Genomic DNA, 21,656 nt, shown 5'->3' with positions numbered 1-21,656 from the left:
GCTCAATCTGGTCTCCCTTGGTCCGGGGATGGATAGCAGATTTTGTGCCCCCGAATGCAGTGCTCTCTGGGGAACATATGAGGAAAAGAGTTTTACAGATACTGCGGACCACCAAAGAGATGAATAAGTAGATTCAAGACCAAATCATGCCTGAAGTTGAACTCTAGAAACTGAAATGATTAAATCTGGGGTGGCCAAACTGCGCCTCGAGAGCCACATGTGGCTCTCAAAGCCCCCACCGCCTCATCAGCTGGCTTGGAGAACACATTTCTTTCTTTAAATCACTTCTCCTAGCCAAGCCGGACCGGTGGCTTGGAAAATGGCATTTAAAGTTAAAGTTGCTTTCTTTCCACCTCTTTCTCCCTCTACCCTCCCCTCCATATATTTTCCTTCCTTCCAACATCTGATGTCTATGTCTTGCGGCTCTCAAACATTTGATGCTTATTCTATGTGGCTCTTCCCTTAAGCATGTTTGGCCACCCCTGGATTAAACCAAGGCTAATGTACTTTGGCTACATCATGAAAAGACAAGACTTGCTGGAAAAGCCAGTAATGCTAGGCAGCAGCAAAAGCAGAAGTCCCAGCATGAGGTAGATTGTCTTAGTCAAGGAAGCCATGGGTTTGCAAGACCTGAGCAAAACTGTCTGCTACTGGACGTTTCGGAAGTCATTCATTCAGAGTCGCTATAAATCGGAAGACCAGGCTTCACGAACACACATGGGAGAGGGGCTCCGCATTGAAAATGAGCAGTTAAAATGCCCAAGAATAAACTGCGGGTTGCATTTGGACTAAATGGGCTTTTTCTCTTTCGGTAGACCCCTCTTATGCTGTTCCAGGACTGGGGTGGGGTTAAGGCTTTGTACCTATTGACCTAACGTTCGTATGTAAAGACTCCACTTCCGCCCCCCCCACCCCGAAGCAAAAACGTTTCCATAGGACGTACCACATTTAAAGTTTTTCCCTTTTTATAAAAGTCACCCAGTACCAGGACTCAAGACTTTCCTCGCAGATGGAAACCGCTCCCCTCTCTCTTTTTGCACGCACTATATATTTTCCAAATGCCCGCAATTCTGGTGGTATCATTTCCATGGCCCGCCGCTGAAATGAAATCATTATCCCAACTAATTTATCAGTGTCACTAAAGAGGAACATCTCAAACAAGCCGTAAATCGGGAGCCAAATGTTCGGCTTGTTTTTCCTCCTTGTCCATCAGCTACTCAGCTGTGAAAGCAGGCAGGCTGGACTGGTGGCTGGCAATTTCTTCCAGCCCCCCACCCCTTTAAAGATGCCGCTCCTCGCCTTTTCCCTTCTCCTCAAACAGTTGCGCCTCCGTACTGTTTTTGTTAACGTCAAAAAAGCAACGCAACGCACGAAACAGAAAATGTGCACCTCTTGAAGCGGCGGTCAGAAAACGCTAGCTTCAGATCGCAGCACAGAAGAATAACTGTATCGAGCGGGACGTTTTTATTCATGAGAGGAATGTGCTTCGGCAAGACTAATGGAATGATTTTGTTTCGTGCCCCTACTTAATTATACACAGAATTACTTGAGAAAGGGGAGGAGGGGGGCAACGTTCCGGGCTTATTACACGGAACAAATCTTTGCCGTCTCTCCAAAGGAAGAGCTTAGCTCTGATCTGCGAAACCCGCACTGTGACGTCTCAGAATCATCGTGACGGAATTAGGTAGATCCTAGGATTTTCCCCCAGAAAGGATCTGGTGAGGCTGGGGCCGGGTCCTTCCTACTCAAGGTATCATTTCAGGCCCCTCTGCAAGACTGACCGGTGCTAGAGGAAGGTTTATGAAAGCAGGTGGTGATGGTAGAGAATGCTGTTAAGTTGCATCCAAATTAAGACAACCGTATAGGGCAGCGGTGTCAAACATGTGGCCCGGGGACGGAATCGGGCTCCCGGAGGGCTCCTGTCAGGCCCCTGAGTAACTGGCTGTCATCTGCTTCCTTCTCCCTCTCTCTTGCTTCCTTCTGCATCACAGCTTGCTTTGCCAGGCTTGCTCAATCGCACAGGAGCCACAGAGCAAAACCTATTTTCTCCATTGGCTGAGGCTTCTCGCTTGGGGGGGAGAGGGGGAGGGAGAGCTTGCTTTGCCAGGCTCTCTCAATTGCACAGCAGAGCTACTGAGCCAAGCCTCTCTTCCTTCTGTTGGCTGAGGCTCCCCTTGTCCTGGTCCACTGGGAAAGGAAGGAAAGAGCTACAGCTTCCTTTGCCCAGTTCCCTGAATCCCATGGGAGAGATACAAAGACCAATAAGTGCTAGCGTTTTAAGGTTTTAAAAAAAATCTTTGTTTGTCTGTGTCCTTTATAAAGTTTATATCTCTGCTACCTAATCTTAAATAGACCGACACATGGCCCGGCCCAACTCAACATGGCTCGGCAAGACGAGGCCATTTATGTCAGATTTGGCCCTATAACAAATGAATTTGAAACCCCTGAGATAGGGTCTTCGAGGCAAGAGACATTCAGAAGTGGTTTGCCCTTGCCTGCCTCTGCATAGCAACCCCTGGACTTCCTTGGTGGTCTCCCATCCAAGTAGTTCCTTGGTGGTCTCCCATCCAAGTAGTTACCTGCTTAGCTGCTGAGAGCTGATGAGTTTGAGCTAGGCTGGGCCATGCTTTCCCAATATGGCAAGTGTTTCGCTGGAGTAAACCTTTTCCAGGGTGCAGTCAGACAAGTGGGGCTTTACTGGATTACGGCTGGAAGTGTGCCTCAGCGTGTCCCTTCAACTCAAGGGCTTACTCATGAGCGACAGGGATTGCTTATTTACGGAACAAGGGCGCTCACGAGACGTTATTTCTCCTCTCCAAAAAAATCTGGAGGAAGCCGCTTTGTTTAGGCTCAATTGTGCCTTCAGCTTTTCCATATTTGCTGTCTTCTAATGTGGATTCCTGTGTTCTTCGGGCCTCAGGAAAACTTGCCCGGGGTGTTCGTCAAGAGCTTTTATGGAAGCGAAGAGAGCTTTACAACGTTTGCTTTCCCCAGCTGTGATAATTACGGAAAGATGGTACCAACACAGTTATGTGGGCTTGGTTACTGATTCTCTAACTGGTGAGCCAGTTTGGTGTAGTGGTTAAGTGTGCGGACTCTCATCTGGGAGAACCGGGTTTGATTCCCCACTCCTCCACTTGCAGCTGCTGGCATGGCCTTGGGTCAGCCATAACTCTGGCAGAGGTTGTCCATGAAACGGCAGCTGCTATGAGGGCCCTCTCCAGCCCCACCCACCTCACAGGGTGTCTGTTGTGGGGGAGGAAGGGAAAGGAGATTGTGAGCCGCTCTTAGACTCTTCGGAGTGGGGGGCGGGATATAAATCCAATATCTTCATCTACCTCACAGGGTGTCTGTTGTGGGGGAGGAAGGGAAAGGAGATTGTGAGCCGCTCTGAGACTCTTCGGAGTGGAGGGCGGGATATAAATCCAATATCTTCATCTACCTCACAGGGTGTCTGTTGTGGGGGGGGGGGAGGTAAAGGAGATTGTGAGCCGCTCTGAGACTCTTTGGAGTGGAGGGCGGGATAGAAATCCAATATCTTCATCTACCTCACAGGGTGTCTGTTGTGGGGGCGGAAGGTAAAGGAGATTGTGAGCAGCTCTTAGACTCTTCGAAGTGGGGGGCGGGATATAAATCCAATATCTTCATCTACCTCACAGGGTGTCTGTTGTGGGGGGGAGGAAGGGAAAGGAGATTGTGAGCCGCTCTGAGACTCTTCGGAGTGGAGGGTGGGATATAAATCCAATATCATCATCTTCATCTTCTAACACAGAAAGGTCAAATGGGCGCCATACACCTCTGGTGTGCCCTCCGTTCTCTAGATCAGTAAGGGTCTAGTTTCTGGAATTGTCTGGATGGCCCAGGCTTCCTCAATCTGGTTAGATCGCAGCAGCTAAGCAGAGTTGGCCTTGGTTAGTACTTGGATGGGAGACCACCAAGAAGGTCCAGGGTTGCTACGCAGAGGCAGGCCAGGGCAGACCACCTCCACCCTGACCAGGCTAGCCCAGTCTTATCCCATCTTGGAAGTTAAGCAGGGTCAGCCCTTGTTAGTGCTTGGATGGGAGACCACCAAGGAAGTCCTCGGTTGCTACGCAGAGGCAGGCAAGGGCTAACCACCAATGTTCGTGTCAGCAAAGGGTTCATTGAAGTTCCAAAATAATCAAACTTGTCGTTGTTTCAAAACTAAGTTTCATTTATTGATTACAGCAATGTTATTCTCTACTAAGAAGCATTGAAACTGATAACGGGTAGCTTCACATCTCGGCATTTATGCATACAATTCAAAGGACTGGGCTTTAAACTAATTCCCATAATAAAATACATTTGGCCCTGCAAATAACTCCTTCACACGCCAGCTTATCTGTTGCCGGGGACTGCCGGTCTCTCCCCCCTGGTGATGTCCTTGCTTTGCTCGGGAGGCGCCAGAGAGGCGCGCTTGGCGCTTTTGCACTTCAAAGACGGTGCTGGCCTCTAGGGCCCTGGCACCTCCGTTCCCACCCCTCCTCCTTCTCTTGCAGGGCACAGGTGTTAGTGGCACAATATTTCATTCAGGCATCGGGTTAGTAAATATAAAACATTAATAACTTCAATGAGACATTTCTGACAGTTCGTCTTTTGTCTCAAAAACCTTATGTGGTTGTCACAAGCCAGCTGCGACCTGATGATGCTTTCCACCACCAGTTTCTGGAACTGATTATTGCTGTATTAAGCACGAGGGTGGGGAAGATCGGTAAGGCGCTGTCTATCCCCTCTTGCATCCCTTACGGCACGCCATTCTCTGCCTCTTTTCTCCTGACAGCGTTTGACTGTGGCCTTGGCTTCACCGCTGATGAAAGTTATTTCAGTTGTGGAGATAATTGGTGGGTCTTTGATGGCCAAGATCAACACCACCTCTGTTGTTGTTTTTTTCCTCCTGGTTTTTTGCAGAGGTGTAAATTGACAGTTGAGACTTGGTTTTTTGCAGTCCACGGTTGCGGCTTGGAGTAGACAAAAAGTATCAGGCTAAAGTATGCGGTTGCAGTAGGGATGCCAGCCTCCAGGTGAGACCTGGGGGACCCCCCCGAATTACACCTCATCTTTGGACTGTAGTAGTGGAGGCCAAACTTGTAGCTTAGGAGCCCCCTGTAGCTCTTTCATGCATATCGTGTGGCTTTCCAAAACCCCAACCATCCCATTGGTGGGCTTGGAGAAGGCATTTCTCTCTTTAAATCACTTCTCCAATCGCAGCTCGGAGAACACATTTGAAGTTGCTTTCTTCCCACCTCTGTCTCCCTCCCCCAAATTTCCTTTCCTCCTTCCTTAGAGACCGAAAAAAGATTTTGGGGACGTGAGCTTTCAAGAGTCAAAGCTCCAAGTACTCTAAAAATCTTGTTGGTCTAGGTGTTCAGCTGCAAACAATCAAACGGCATTGCTCAGTTTCAACCCAGCCCAGCTACCTTCTGATTATATTTTCATTCCGTTCCCTTTTCGCAGTCCCCTCCGTTTGCATCGTGGTTGCCGAAACCTCACCGCGTCCTTGCAAAAGGCCCCGGTCACTTTTGTTTTCATATTTATTTGATTATTTATTGCCTAGGTGGCATCGCACGACGTTGATTGGATTTTAATTAACTCTTCGCTTAAATTATAGACGCCGCTGACAGACAACAAGCGGGCAGCGTGTTTGGGAGAGCCGTAAAATCTCGAGCTCGTACTGTTTTCTTTATTAAGCCGTGATGAAATTATTCCGAGCAGAAAGGGTGCTTATTATTTAGCCACGCGTGAGCCAAGAGCTCTGCTCTGTGCTGCTGCGGCAGCAGCCCACCGTCTTGGCAGCTGATGACTGGCTCCTTTTTTGTTCTCTCCTTAGGGGTCTCCTCAGAAGGTCGCCAAGGGCGTCACCGTGGGCAACCTCTCAGTGGCTCCGCCTTCCTTCCATTTGCACAGTTCGTGCTCGGTGTTGCCTCTCACCAAAAAGGATGCTCAGAAAGGTCAGGCCCAGCTGCTCACGCCACCTGCTGGCATTCTTTCGTTATACCTGTTTTGCTTTATTTTTTTGCTTGCGCATTATGGTGGGCATGCATAACTACGTCTTCTGAGCAGAAATTCTACTAGCATTAAAGTTGTGATCTACTGCATAAACTAGTCTGCTTTGGGGACGTTTTTTGTGAGCTAAGACAAAAATGTGTGAGCTGGAGGCTAAGAAACTGTGAGCTAGCTCTCACTAACTCAGCTTAGAGGGAACACTGGGAAGAACTCCTTTGCATATTAGACCACACACCCCTAATGTAGCCAGTCCTCCTGGAGCTTACAGAAGGCTCTGTAAGAAGAGCCCCGTGGAGCAGAGTGATAAAGCTGCAGTACTGCAGTTGGAGCCCTCTGCTCACAACTTGAGTTCGATCCCAGCAGAAGCTGGTTTCTGGTAGCCGACTCCAGGTTGACTCAGCCTCCTATCCTTCCGAGGTCGGTAAAATGAGTCCCCAGCTTGCTGGGGGGAAAGTGCAGATGACTGGGGAAGGCAATGGCAAACCACCCTGTAAAAAATCTGCCGTGAAAATGTTGTGAAAGCAACATCACCCCAGAGTCAAAAACGACTGGTGCTTGCACAGGGGACTACCTTTACCTTTTTAAGCTCTAGGAGGATTAGCTACATCAGGGGTGCATGGCCTAGTATGCAAAGGAGTTCCTGCTACAAAAAAAGCCATGGTGGAAACTACAGTTTGGTGTAGTGGTTAAGTGTGCGGAGTCTTATCTGAGAGAACCGGGTTTGATTCCCCACTCCTCCACTTGCACCTGCTGAGATGAACTTGGGTCAACCATAGCTTTCATAGAAGCTGTCCTTGAAAGGGCAGCTGCTGTAAAAGCACTCTCAGGCCCACCTACGTCACAGGGTGTTTGTTGTGGGGAGGGACTGCTCTGAGACTCTGAGATTCAGAGTATAGGGCGGGATATAAATCCAAATCCAGTCCTTAGTAAGCTCGAGAGTCACGGGGTAAAAGGACAAGTCCTCTCATGGATCAAAAACCGGCTAATTAATAGGAAACGGAGAGTGAGAATAAATGGGCAATTTTCGCAGCGGAGGATGGAAAGCAGTGGGGTGCCGCAGGGCTCAATACTGGGTCCAATGCTTTTTAATTTGTTCATTAATGATTTGGAGTTGGGAGTAAGCAGTGAAGTGGCTAAGTTTGCGGATGACACTAAATTGTTCAGGGTGTTGAGAACCAGAGAGGATTGCGAGGCACTCCAAAGGTATCTGTCGAGGCTGGGCGAGTGGGCGTCAACTTGGCAAATAAGGTTCATCGTGGCCAAGTGCAAAGTAATGCACATTGGGGCCAATGACCCTAACCAGGCCTTTTTTTGAGCAGGAACGCAGTTCCGGCTGGCTTGGAGTCAGGAGTGTGTGGCCTAATATGCAAAAGAGTCCCTGCTGGGCTTTTTCTACCAAAAAGCCCTGTGTGAAACAATGGTGACGTCAGGGTGTGTGGCCTAATATGCAAATGAGTTCCTGCTGGGCTTTTCCTACCAAAAAAAAGCTCTGATCCTAACTATGAGGTTCAACTCCAGTAGCGCCTTGAAGACGGGTAAGATTTTGAGAGTATAAGATGACCCACACTAGCCTGACTTCATTAGGTGAAGCAGAATCGGCTCTGCTTAGCAATAGGATGAGAGACCACTGAAGAAGCTTAGGGCTGCTACTCAGTGGCAGGAAATGGCAAGCCACCTTTGTTTGTCTGGAAGGTTGTGAGGGTCAGCCAGGTATCAACCAAGCAAAACTCTCCCTTATGAAAACATTGGTAGAGTTTATTAGTTTTGATACAAGAGCTAGACCTCTAACCAGAGACTCGCTTGCTAGGAATGAAGACACAACCTTCCTTTCTCTTCACACCTCCAGGGCCGTTCACAGCCCTTGCTTGTGGGAGAGAGACTCCTGCTTTAGGCGCCAGATCCCCGTCTCCTTGAAAACAGGGCAAGCTGCATGGCTCCAAAAAGCCAGGCCTAAACTATAAAGCGAAAGAGTATCAGCCCCCCTCCCTATTAGAGTTAAAGTTACAATCAGCACGTGGCAGAGAAAACAACCCACTGCAGGGCACCATCCTGACGAAAGCGCAAGCTGACCTGATCTGGGCAAATTTCGGCAGCTAAGCAGGGTCGGCCCCGGTTTGTCGTCGCTTGGGAGACCACCAAGGAAGTCCAAAGTTGCAATGTGGCGGCAGGCAATGGCAAAAACTTCCAAAAGAAGTTTAGAGCACTAGTAAGGGGCCAAAGGTTAAAAAACAACAATAGTTATAGACACAGCACCGGCCCGAGGTCACATGGCGCCCTAGGCCTCCACGGCGTCCCCCACACCTCCCCCCCCCCGTGGTGCTGCCCCACCCCCGTGCCTCCTCCTCCCTCCCTTCCCCACTCCAGGTTGATTTCAATGTCTGGAAGGGCGATTGAGTGCCGCTCCGGGCTGTGTAAAGGGGCCCCCCTCCCGCCAATCGGCTGATCAACAGGGGGCACATTTACACAGCCCAGAGCGGCACTCAGTCGCCCTTCTGGACATTGAAATCGACCTGGAGTGGAGAAGGGAGGGAGGGAGGAGGAGGCGTCGGGGGGGGGGAGCAAACTAGACGTTTGCCTGGGGAAAAGGCCAAATTTGGTGCCCCCACCCGAGGCAACTGCCTAGTTTGCCTCGTGGGCAAGCCGGCCCTGTATAGACAAAAGTGTTTATTACAAGCACTCCTTGCAGGGGACCAAACGAAGCCTCCTAAAACCATCCGAGGGACAAATGCACCCAAAAAGAGCCATTTATATAACCTGATGCATTTCAGCCTGCAGAGGCCGCCTTCAGAGGTCAGATAGTACAAATTACAACATACAACAAAAGTCCCCGTTACCCTTGTAAGGCAATATACCCTTAATATAGGACTCAAAATGGAATGTTCCAATCTGGAAATAATTGACACACGCAGACCGAAAAAAAAGAATTATCTGGCCTTATGTCAGCAGCAGTGATGTATACTGGAAATAGTAATATTGCCAGCGTATCCCTTCCAATTTAGGTCCTAAAAGTACAAGTGGCATTCCGTTATCAGGGCCAGCGTAACATCAGTACGTATCAGCACAGGCGGACCTGATCTCATCAGGTTTCGGAAGCTAAACAAGGGTCAGCCCTGGTGCGTAGTTGCCTGGGAGACCCCCAAGGAGGTCCGGAGTTGCTACATGGTGGCAGTCAATGGCAAACCATCTCTTGTTTGTCTCCTGCCTTGAAAACTCCTCGAAGGGTTGCTGTGAGTCTGCGGTGCCTCGTTGGCGCTTTCCAGCACCAAGCTTTCGAGAGTGCAGCCTCCCTTCGTCAGATGCAAGCGGGAATGGAGACTCCTGAGCCCTTATATTCCGGTGGGAAGGGCGGGAGGGGTGTTCCAAAGAAGGGAGTCGGAAAGTGTTGCAAAGGAGGGGTGTCCCCTTGCATTTGACTCCTTCCTTTGCAGGAGACTTGCAGGAGAGCCGGTTTGGTGCAGTCGTTAAATGCGCAGACCCTTATCTGGGAGAACCGGGTTTGATTCCCCACTCCTCCACTTGCACCAGCTGGAATGGCCTCGGGTCAGCCATAGCTCTCTTATCTGGGAGAACCAGGTTTGATTCCCCCCTCCTCCACTTGCACCTGCTGGAATGGCCTTGGGTCAGCCATAGCTCTCTTATCTGAGAGAACCGGGTTTGATTCCCCACTCCTCCACTTGCACCAGCTGGAATGGCCTTGGGTCAGCCAGAGCTCTCTTATCTGAGAGAACCGGGTTTGATTCCGCACTCCTCCACTTGCACCGGCTGGAATGGCCTTGGGTCAGCCAGAGCTCTCTTATCTGGGAGAACCGGGTTTGATTCCTCACTCTTCCACTTGCACCTGCTGGAATGGCCTCGGGTCAGCCAGAGCTCTCTTATCTGGGAGAACCGGGTTGGATTCCCCACTCCTCCACTTGCACCTGCTGGAATGGCCTTGGGTCAGCCAGAGCTCTCTTATCTGGGAGAACTGGGTTTGATTCCCCACTCCTCCACTTGCACCTCTAGAATGGCCTTGGGTCAGCCAGAGCTCTCTTATCTGGGAGAACCAGGTTTGATTCCCCACTTCTCCACTTGCAGCTGCTGGAATAGCCTTGGGTCAGCCAGAGCTCTCTTATCTGGGAGAACCGGGTTTGATTCCCCACTCCTCCACTTGCAGCTGCTGGAATGGCCTTGGGTCAGCCACAGCTCTCTTATCTGGGAGAACCAGGTTTGATTCCCCCCTCCTCCACTTGCACTGGCTGGAATGGCCTTGGGTCAGCCAGAGCTCTCTTATCTGGGAGAACCAGGTTTGATTCCCCCCCTTTTCTCCTTCACTTGCAGCTGCTGATGTGACCTTGGGTCAGCCACAAGTTCTCTCAAGGCTGTTCTGCTCAGGGTTTTTTTTTTTTTTTAAAAGCGCAGCAGGGACTTATTTGCCTATTAGGCCACACCTCCTGATGTCACCGTTTCACACAGGGCTTTTTTGTAAAAAAAAAAAAAAAAAGGCCGGTAGGAACTCATTTGCATATTAAGCCACACCCTCTGCTGCCAAGCCAGCCAGAACTACGTTCCTGTGTGTTCCTGCTCAAAAAAAGCCCTGGTTCTGCTCAAGAGCAGTTCTGGGAGAGCTCTCTCAGCCCCACCTACCTTACAGAGTATTTGCTGTGGGGAGGCGAAGGGAAAGCAGATTGTAAGCCACTCTGAGATTCCTTTGGCTTATGAAGGGCGGGGTATAAATCTAACCTTCTCCTCCTCCTCTTCTTCTTCTTCTTCTTCTTCTTCTTCTTCTTCTTCTTCTTCTTCTTCTTCTTCTTCTTCTTCTTCTTCTTCTTCTTCTTCTTCTTCTTCTTCTTCTTCTTCACCCTTTCCACCTTTTGGGGTATAAAGACTCAGGGATCTTCGTCCCTCATTGTTTCTGACAAAGGGGTCTTGGACTCTCAAAAGCTTATAGCCTCAAAACCATGTTGGTCTGTAAGGCCCTGCTGGGCTTGGGTCCGGCTCTTCTTGAGAGCAGTATGGCTGCCCAACTCAAAATACAGATCTCCATCCCCGATCGGCAGCTGGTTTTGATCGCAGCCCGCTTTAAGCAAGGAGTGGATGGGCCAAGGCGTCCCCCCCCCCCCGCCCACCAGCCTTCAGGTTTCCCAGCAGCAGGTTTGCCTGGGGCAAGGAAGGTGAGGAGAGGACAGGAGAACCTTAGTAAGCAGGAGGTGGAAGGATTGACTTTCAGGCTCCTCCAGTCACCTGCCGAATGGCTGGAGAATCTTCATCTTTTTTTCCCAAGCCATTTCCTGGCTCAGAAAGATAAGATGGGGAGGGAGGGAGGCAGGTAGAGGGGCAGGTCCACAAGATCCCTTCCTGCCAGTTTGGTGTAGTGGTTAAGTGTGCAGACTCTTATCTGGGAGAACCGGGTTTGATTCCCCACTCCTCCACTTGCACCTGCTAGCATGGCCTTGGGTCAGCCATAGCCCTGGCAGAGGTTGACCTTGAAAGGGCAGCTGCTGTGAGAGCCCTCTCCAGCCCCACCCACCTCACAGGGTGTTTGTTGTGGGGGAGGAAGGGAAAGGAGACTGAGCTGCTCTGAAACTCTTTGGAGTGGAGGGCGGGATATAAATCCAATATCTTCATCTACCTCACAGGGTGTCTGTTGTGGGGGAGGAAGGTAAAGGAGATTGTGAGCCGCTCTGAGACTCTTTGGAGTGGAGGGCAGGATATAAATCCAATATCTTCACCTACCTCACAGGGTGTCTGTTGTGGGGGAGGAAGGTAAAGGAGATTGTGAGCCGCTCTGAGACTCTTCGGAGTATAGGGCGGGATATAAATCCAATATCTTCACCTACCTCACAGGGTGTCTGTTGTGGGGGAGGAAGGTAAAGGAGATTGTGAGCCGCTCTGAGACTCTTCGGAGTGGAGGGCGGGATATAAATCCAATATCTTCACCTACCTCACAGGGTGTCTGTTGTGGGGGAGGAAGGGAAAGGAGATTGTGAGCCCCTCTGAGACTCTTCAGAGTGGAGAGCGGGATATAAATCCAATATCTTCATCTACCTCACAGGGTGTCTGTTGTGGGGGGGAGGAAGGTAAAGGGGATTGTGAGCCACTCTGAGACTCTTCGGAGTGGAGGGCGGGATATAAATCCAATATCTTCTTCTTCTTTGAGCCCTTGATAACAGCAGGTTTTAGAAGCGGTATTGGCAAGATGTTCTCCTGATACTGTCATCCACTGGTTAGATCCAGGCGGGCAGCCAGGTTGGCCTGAAGCAATAGAACAAACCAGGAGTCCTGTAGCACCTTTAAGACCAACAGAGTTTTATTCAGACTGTCAGCTTTTGTGTGCTCTAAGCAGACTTCATCAGACAATGGAATGGAGTACAGTGAGCAGAGCTACGTATGGCTGGTGGGCAGCAGTTAAGAATGAAAAGCGGCACAAAGTTAGAATCCAGTGTGAAACTCAGAATGGGAGAATGATGGATTGTCATAAGGCAATAAATGGAGTCTGTCAGTTGCTCTGTGGCTTGCATGTCTGGGTTAAACTGAGAACATGTCTTTCCCGGGGGTGTTCCTGTCCACCTAATTGACTTTTGAACATGCACGTTTGTTTATGACACTCTCACCATCGTTCTCCTATTCTGACATGGTCCTGTTGTATTGCTTTCCCACGCAAATGCTACCCAGACGAAATATTCTTTCGATTTCTTCATTTCGCTATTTTTGCCGTTGGATTCTATCTTTTGTACTGTTTTGCGTTCTTAACCGCTGCCCGCCAGCTCTGTGTAGCTCTGCTCACTGTACCCCATCCCATTGCCTGATGAAGTCTGCATGCGCACGAAAGCGTACAAATACAACTCTGTCGGTCTTAAAGGGGCTACTGGACTCCTACTATGCCATCCGCTGGGTTTCGGGTGAGGAGGTTCGGTCGCCCAGGTGTCCTTGGTAACTTGTGCAATCCACCCTTCCCCCTCAAGGGATCCTGAGTCTAATCGAAAGGGGCCTGATCCCACGGGCTGCCAGGATCACTCTGGAGAAACCCCTTGTTCTGCCCAAGCCGGCTCCTCTCCATGAATTTCGCACCAAGCACCAGAAACGAAGCACAGGTAGGGACAGAGAGATGCTACAGGTAATGCCAACATGAACACCCTTCACCATCACTGGGTCCACTTAGTCAGTGTCTTCATTTGGGCAATGGTTGTGGTGATGTGTGAGGACCAACCTAAATATGATGTCCGCCACGGGTCAGGTTGGTCAGGGGTGGCCAATGGTAGCTCTCCAGATTTTTTTTGCCTACAACTCCCATCAGCCCCAGCCATTGGCCATGCCGGCTGGGGCTGATGGGAGTTGTAGGCAAAAAACATCTGGAGAGCTACCGTTGGCCACCCCTGATGTTGGGGAACTAACATTCCCAAGCACTCTAGTTACGATTTGCTTGGAAGCCTGGCACAGGGTGGGAGGAGGAACGTCAGTCTCCCCCCCACCTCACACACACACATTGTAGGGGGAAATGGCACTTGGGGGAGGCTGAAGCTCATCAGAACCAAAGAGCCAGTTTTGGTGTGGTGGTTAAGTGCGCGAACTCTCATCTGGGAGAACCGGGTTTGATTCCCCACTCCTCCACTTGCACCTGCTGGAATGGCCTTGGGTCAGCCAGAGCTCTCTTATCTGGGAGAACCAGGCTTGATTCCCCCCTCCTCCACTTGCAGCTGCTGGAATGGCCTTGGGTCAGCCAGAGCTCTCTTATCTGGGAGAACCAGGTTTGATTCCCCATTCCCCCACTTGCAGCTGCAGGAATGGCCTTGGGTCAGCCAGAGCTCTGGCAGAGGTTGTCCTTGAAAGGGCAGCTGCTGTGAGACTCCTCTCAGTCCCACCCACTTCACGGGGTATCTGTTGTGGGGGGGGGGGGAGAAAAGTAAAGGTGATTGTAAGGAGGTTGTCCTTGAAAGGGCAGCTGCTGTGAGACTCCTCTCAGTCCCACCCACTTCACGGGGTATCTGTTGTGGGGGGGGGGGGGAGAAAAGTAAAGGTGATTGTAAAGCCAGTCTGATGTAGTGGTTGAGTGCATGGACTCTAATCTGGGAGAACCGGGCTGGATTCTCCATTCCTTCAGTGCACCTGCTGGAGTGACCTTGGGTCAGTCACTTTTTTCTCAGCTGTTCTCGCAGAGAGCAGTTCTCTCAGAGCTCTGTCAGCCCCACCTGCTTCACAAGGTGACTGTTGTGGGTAGAGGAAGGGAAGGAGATTGTAAGCCACTCCGAGACTCCTTCAGGAAGTGAAGGGCGGGGTGTAAAACCAGCTCTTCTTCTTCTTTCCCGCTTCTGAGGGCAGTAACCGCTGCAGCTGTCTTGCCTCCTTGCCCCCTGAGGCAGTTAGAGCAGGGCTGGCTAAATAAATGTCAGATGTTTGAGAGCTGCAAGACATGAGCGTCAGATATTGAGAGGGGAAGGAAGGAAGGAAAATAGATGGGAGGGAGCAGGAGGTGAAAAGGAAGCAACTTTAACTTCAAGTGCATTCTGCAAGCCACTGCCTTACTTGGCTTGAATAATAATAATAATAATAATAATAATAATAATAATAATAATAATAATAATAATAATAATAATAATAATAATAATATTTTATTTATATCCCACCCTTCCCGCCGAGGCGGGCTCAGGGCGGCTAACAACATTTCATAAAATTATACAGAGTTTAAAATCACATTAACTTTAAAACATTCCAGTTAACCAAGTATTATACAGATTTCCAGGTGCTAATTCCATTTCTAATGATAATAGCGAAAGTCACCCAACAGCGGTCTCTCAGCCAGCAAAGGCCATCCTGAAAAGGGTGGTCTTGCAGGCCCTGCGGAACTGGTCAAGGCACCCCAGGGCTGGCACTTCTTCCGGGAGCTGGTTCCATAGGTGTGGAGCTGCGATGGAGAAGGCCCGTGTACGGGTGTTTTGGAGTTTGGCCTCCTTTGGTCCAGGGATAGTCAGCTGGTTCTTCCCTGCTGACCTCAGTGCTCTCTGGGGTGATTTAAAGCAGGGCATTTTTTGAGCAGGAACACAGTTCCAGCTGGCTTGGTGTCAGGCTTCCTGCTGGGCTTTTTCTATTAAAAAGCCCCTTGTGAAACAGTGGTGATGTCGGTGGGTGTGGTCTAATATGCAAATGAGTTCCTGCTAGGCTTTTTCTGCAAAAAAAAAGGCCCTGATTTAAAGAAACAAACGCCTTCTCCAAGCTGGCTGACGGGGCAGTGGGGGCTTTGAGAACCACATGAGCCACAGTTTGGCCACCCCTGGATTAGAGTGTCTGGGAGACTCAGGCTCAAACCCCCACTCCACTGCAGAAGCCGGCTGGGGGACCTCTGGCCGGTTGCATCCTCTCAGCCTAACCCGCTTCCCAGGGTTGTTGTGAGGGTTAAATGGGAAAGAGGGGAATTGTGCTTTAAACAGGTTTGGGTGCCCCTCAGGGAGAGAAAAGCAGGGCACGGATATCAAAATAAAAAATTACAGTACACGATGCGGTTTTGGCACAAGCAGCGCAACCGTGCTCGTGTCAAAACTGTCCTCTTGAGGCCTGGTGAGCAGAGTACCACGACGCAGCAGGAAAGAGCAGGGGTCCAGTTGTGCCTTAAAGACTCACAAAACTCGTGACAGGGCAGGGGGTTTGGGGAGTCACTGCTCACTTCTTCAGAATGAGACCCAGCCGTTCCCCTCGGGAGACCTGCCGTCAGTTTTGAGTGAAAACTTCTCTTAAAAAGACTCCACTTTGTTCTCCTAGACGGAAGTGCGGAACGCAAGAAGAAGGAGATGCCCCTGGGCCCTCCCCACAGCCCCACCAGCAAAGGCACCAAGGGCAGCATCGCCCCGCCCCCCTCCTGCATCTCCATGGCCTCCCTCAAGAAACCCAAGCTCATCCCGCCCATCCAGAAGCGGGAGCAGACCGTGACCCCGGTCAGCCTGCCCAAGGTATGGTGCACTTGCTGAGAACGATTTCCCTCCCGCACGCCGTGGGCGTGACTTTGATCTTTCGGCTTCACACTCCATAGCGCAACGTTTTGGGTCAGCAGACTTATGGCATGGTCATATTCAGGAGAGCCAGTTTGGTGTAGTGGTGAAGTGCGCAGACTCTTATCTGGGAGAACCGGGTTTGATTCCCCACTCCTCCACTTGCAGCTGCTGGAATGGCCTTGGGTCAGCCATAGCTCTCTTATCTGGGAGAACCAGGTGTGATTCCCCACTCCTCCACTTGCACCTGCTGGAATGGCCTTGGGTCAGCCATAGCTCTCTTATCTGGGAGAACCAGGTGTGATTCCCCACTCCTCCACTTGCACCTGCTGGAATGGCCTTGGGTCAGCCATAGCTCTCTTATCTGGGAGAACCGGGTTTGATTCCCCACTCCTCCACTTGAATCTGCTGGAATGGCCTTAGGTCAGCCATAGCTCTTATCTGGGAGAACCGGGTTTGATTCCCCACTCCTCCACCTGCAGCTGCTGGAATGGACTTGGGTCAGCCATAGCTCTCTTATCTGGGAGAACCGGGTTTGATTCCCCACTCCTCCACTTGCAGCTGCTGGAATGGCCTTGGGTCAGCCAGAGCTCTGGCAGGTCCTTGAAAGGGCAGCTTCTGGGAGAGCTCTCTCAGCCCCACCCACCTCACAGGATGTCTGTTGTGGGGGAAGAAGGTAAAGGAGATTGTAAGCCACTCTGAGTCTCTGATTCAGAGAGAAGGGCAGGGTATAAATCTGCAGTTGTCGTCTATACATGTTGGAATGCTCTTTGGCAAAAAAAACAATTATGGGAGCACAGTTGAAATACACTGCAAGAAACACAAAACATAACTGTGATATGTAGAGGCTACCATACTTTTACTTACGTATTTCACAAAAATAGTAAGAAACAATTTTCAGTTTACACACAGCTCATTGTTGTTTAGTCATACAGCATCCAATTTAACTTGTTACAATAATAGGTGCATTTTGTCTATTATTTATTTTTTATATTTTATTTGTATCCCGCCTTCCCTGGCGAAGCATCTTTAAAAAAAGCATGCTGGCTTATTCCTTCACTACATACAGCTCAACAAGAAGAAGACATTAACAGTGCTGACGAAGTGGCAGCACGAAACACGTCTGTTATTGTAACTAGTTAGTTGGATGCTGTCTGGCTGAACGGCAGTGAGCTCTGTGGAAACTGAAAATTGTTTCTTACTGTCTGTTTCTGTGAAATTCATAAGTAAAAGTGTGGTAGCCTATACACTTTGGGAAGAAAGGCAGGGCACAGATGAAGCAGATAAATAAAATACTGGGACTACTCCATGTGACAAACATGGATTCCTTCTCTTCCTGTAGATGCTGGCATTGACGCCGACTGAAGCTTTCGAGGGTTTGCCGGTGGAATTTGATATTCTGATCCACAAGGGAAACTTAGACCATCAGGCTTCCGATCTTGTGGTGTTCCAGAGGCACTGCTGTTTATTCTGGGGGAGCGCCCTTTCCTTCCTAGAACGCCTCGCCCGCCTTCTGAAAGATTACGCCGTGCCTTCAGCCATCGTCAAGGGGAAGAAGGTGATGGAGCTCCTCTCAGATTTCGAGTTTCATCAGAGGCCGACCAGGGAGGAGCTGCTTTCCGTGATCAAGAACAAGGAGGTAGTCCGGAAGCTCTTAAACCGACCTGGCCAGAGGTACAAAGGTCAGAACGGCGTCCAGGCAGCAGCCACCAAGATCCAGGCCACGTGGCGGTGTTACAGGTTCAGGAAAGCCTACATCGATTTCCGGCGGAGGCAGTGGGCCTCTGGGGTGGTTGCTCTCTCATGGCTGGTGCGCATGCACATGGGCCGGGTCCGGAAGACCCTGCGGGAATCGCGACAGAAACACCTGGAGAACTTCTGCCTCCGGGCCAAGGTGAGCGCTGCTGCCGGCCGTTCCAGGCGGGCTCCTTTTTCAAACAGCCTCTGCTTGAGCAGGCGCAAGAGCACATTTCTCCCTTTTTTTCTTTTCGCCTGCTGAACTGTGCATATGCCTGAGCGTCATGCTTCTTCCTTCACCAAACATTAGCCCAGGGGTGTCGAACATGCGGCCCGGGGGCCAAATCAGGCTTTCTGTCGTCTGCTTCCTTCTCCCTCTCTCTCGCTTCCTTCTGCACCACAGCTTGCTTTGCCAGGCTTGCTCGACAGCACAGGAGCTACAGAGCAAAATCTCTGTTTTCTCTGTTGGCTGAGGCTCCTCCCCCTCCTGGTCCCCTGGGAAAGGAAGGAAAGAGCCTTGCAAAGCAAGTTGAGACGCAGAGGGAAGCAAGAGAGAGGGAGAAGGAAGCAGACAAGAGCCAGTTGCTCAGTGGGCCTGATAGGATTTGATAGTGGGCCTGATTTGGCCCCTGGGCCGCATGTTTGACACCCCTGCTTTAGAGTGCTACCCGACTCTTGCTCTTTCCTCCTCTCTTGGGGGAGGGTGTGCAGATGTTTGAGAACAGTGGTGCTTTTGGCAGTACCATGGGTGGTCCTCTCAGCAGTGCTCCACTGAAGAAAGGGTGTGTGAGAGGGCTCATGGGAAGAGTGGGGAGGGGGCTAGTGGTGGGGAAAGGAGGGGAAGAGGCCCCCAGGTATTTCTCCAAATTGGTGGGGACAGCTTTGCATCCTCATGTCACTTTTTCGCCCCCTACGGTGGGGGAGCACAACCCAGTACTACCGGTTTTTGGCACCAGCCTTGTGTTTGTCTTGGAGGTCCACGCTTTCCTGAAGCATCTCCTTTGTCTGGCTTTCTTTTCCTTCCTTGCCGCTCTACTTACACCTTTACCGTGCACTTGATTTGTTATAGAGGGTCGGAAAAAGAATCCGTCGCCTTCGTGGCGGTCCCTACTTTGTCAGAAAGTACTTAAGTTTGCAGACAGGCTTTTAATTAGTGCTCACCATTTCATTTATGTTTGCTTTCTCTCTCTCTCTCTCTCTTTTTTTCATTCATATTCTGTTAATTAAGTGATCAGCCCCTAATCTTCCCCTGCCAGTAGCTTCATGTAGCCATCTAATTAAATTAATTGGGGAAGATGTTTTAAGTATGTGATTAAATCAATTAATATAATTTATGCCTGGCTTAACTGTACAGTGGGAAAAAGGGAGACTGGGGGCGGGGGACGGTGGAAGTTTGACGGGCTGGTATCCACGGCAGTTCTCTCCCCCCCACCCCGTCACTGATCAATGCCTTCCCTTGATTTCCAGCATCTGGCCGCCAACTGGTATCGCATCAGGACCTCTAAGCGGACCGTTATCCATATCCCGTCATTAGGTAGAGCACTTCGCTTCTATTTCCCCCCCCCCCCTCCCGTCTCTGGATCTTTCAGCAACCTCTATTACCCACCACATTATGACTCCTTGATTGAGTTCAAGGAAGGCCCTTGTTTTATTCAAATTGGTCTCGGCAGGAAAATGTTGTCGACATGACGCGAGTAATAACGGAGGGCCTTCGCTCGAAACGGCGTTTAATTTGGGGATTAAGCAAATAAAGTCATTATGTAGAGGCCTCTATTCAGCCGAGAGGTGATTTGCTGTAATTCGCTTTCATCTGTATGAAATGAACTAAAAAGTTGTATTTCTCTCCCCCCCCCTTTCCCCCCTCCCTCTCTCCCCTCGAAATAACAGATAATGTTTCCAGTCTTCTTTAATGACAGTGGGGTGGGCGGGGGGGGGACACATGGGCCTGCCTGCTTTGTTGCTCTTACGCCAATAAGTCGGGACGTTGCTCGCGCCCTGTTTTTAATCAAATGTGCAGTCAAAATGATAAGCTGCATTCTCTGAAATTATTTAGTTCTAATTACGAGCAGATGGGATGCTTTATTTCCACCTTGGGCGCCTGAGCAAAAGGAAATGCTGAGTGCACAAGAATAATTAAGAAGTTGAATAGTGGGTTGTTTTTTTTTCCTGCGCTTAAATAATCTGCAGTTTCGTGTTAATTAGCACTAATGTAATTATTTAATTACATTTATGAATTGGGGGGTTTACAAGTGGAAGCGGAAGGGGGGAAGCTTAGGTGTTCTGTGCCCCCCCCCCCAACAAAAGCGGCAGAGCCATTTCTAGGAAACGGTGGAAATGTGAAAATGTGAGCTGTGGTCTGAGCTTTGAAACAAAAGGGATTTCATAAACTTATTTTATTTATTTCATTCAATTTGTATCCCGCCCTACCCCACCGAAGCGGGCTCAGGGCGGCTCACAACATAACAATTCTAACAATAAAATTTAAGAATTAAAATACATCGATCATTTACACGATAAAATAAACGCAGTTCATCAGTGTGCTATCCCACAATCTTCCTTAAAATATTCAGATGCCAGTCAGCCGTATGCCAACCGGAAGAGGACTGTCTTGCAGGCCCTGCGGAACTGCCCAAGGTTTTGTTTGAAAGAGCGGAAAATGTGAAGGAAGTTTGAAGCACCTCTCTTTCATGTATACGTCTTTGCTCTTGTGGTTTACGGGCGTGAAAGGTTTGCCTGCCAGAACTCTGAATGGTGATACCACACATAGCTAAACCCATCACTTGCAAACTTTTATTTATACAAGGCTTTTTCAGATCTCATGGGAATTGTTTTTTTTTTTCTTGCGTCCATAATGCAGTAGAGAGCCTCCTTTTCCGTTTTGATGGAGCGCGTGTGTGTTTGAAAGTGAATATTTTAAACCTAACGGAAAATGGGGTAGGTCAGAAAAGCAAACTTTTAAAAGATCTTTAAAACCAAGCATCCTTGCAGATGTCTTTTCTAATCCTTTGGTATTCTAAAAAAAACAGGATAACGTCTTTCAGGAAATGTAACGCGCTCTCATTCCGTGTACCCTTTTACCTTCTTCTGGCTTCTACCAAAATAGATACGTTTTAAAACGTATAGTTATTTATTTATTTAGAACCTTGACATGCTGCCACTTCTGAGGCGTGCTCTGAATTTTTTTTTTTTTTTTTGCAAATTATGCAGACGTCTTGAAGACAGATGTGGTGTGAGGAAATGTTTTGCTGTCCATCTTTTTTCTGAAGCGTTTGGTAGAAAATAGAGGAGTTATTCCAAAGAGGATCTTTTGAGTTATACTGCGTGTTTTAAAGCAAAGTTTTAAACAGGCTCATAATTGGCATTTTCCGTGGAAATCAGTTCAGCCTGACTTTATGCATGTCTTTTTCCCTTCAAAAATGTCCCTATGAATTCAATGGGGCTGAATCCCTAATAGGTGTGTTTTGGATTGCTGCCTGAGGCATGGATTTTACCTCCTTGCAATAATTTTCAGCCGTGCTGTCTCATTTTTCTGTACTGCTAGCCCTAAGTTTATAAAATAACAGGCAAAAAGTCCATTAAACCACTTTTTGAAAAACCCTCAAAACCAAGATACCAATCAGGCCAATGCAAAGTGAGTATTGTGTTTATTTAAATTGTTTTCATTTTTTAGCCTTAGGGCAGCAAACTCAATCCGTAAACAGAGCTACTGGAAATCCGGTCCCGCCCATTCCTATACACACGTTTAAGATCTGTTTCGTAGGCAGCCATGTTGTTCTCCAGTAGAACAGTTAGATTTGAGCCCGGTATCACCATTGAGACCAGCAAGAATTTCGGGGTAGAAGCTTTCATGAGTTGACTCGCAAAAGCTTCCGATCCAGAAATCTTGTTGGTTCCGAAGGTACCGCTAGACATACGAACCTCTGAAGCTGCCTTCTACTGAAT

The 21,656-nt window shown here is 49.4% G+C and overlaps 1 protein-coding gene across 1 annotated transcript in view; it reads left to right on the top strand.

Annotated features, from left to right (window-relative positions):
• The window catches only part of IQCH (IQ motif containing H), a 136,490-nt gene that overhangs the window by 23,637 nt on the left and 91,197 nt on the right, over positions 1-21,656 (top strand). Inside the window, exons 6-10 of the mRNA XM_060260239.1 lie at positions 5,846-5,966; positions 12,963-13,091; positions 15,751-15,938; positions 17,320-17,871; positions 19,182-19,248. Coding sequence (XP_060116222.1) covers positions 5,846-5,966; positions 12,963-13,091; positions 15,751-15,938; positions 17,320-17,871; positions 19,182-19,248 — 1,057 coding nt within the window. The remainder of the gene's footprint in view (positions 1-5,845; positions 5,967-12,962; positions 13,092-15,750; positions 15,939-17,319; positions 17,872-19,181; positions 19,249-21,656) is intronic.

This window comes from Heteronotia binoei, chromosome 19 (genome assembly GCF_032191835.1).
Source record: "Heteronotia binoei isolate CCM8104 ecotype False Entrance Well chromosome 19, APGP_CSIRO_Hbin_v1, whole genome shotgun sequence".
Lineage (NCBI taxonomy): Eukaryota > Metazoa > Chordata > Lepidosauria > Squamata > Gekkonidae > Heteronotia > Heteronotia binoei.
Note: the sequence above shows the minus strand (reverse complement) of the source record. Positions and strands in the feature narration are given on the sequence as shown.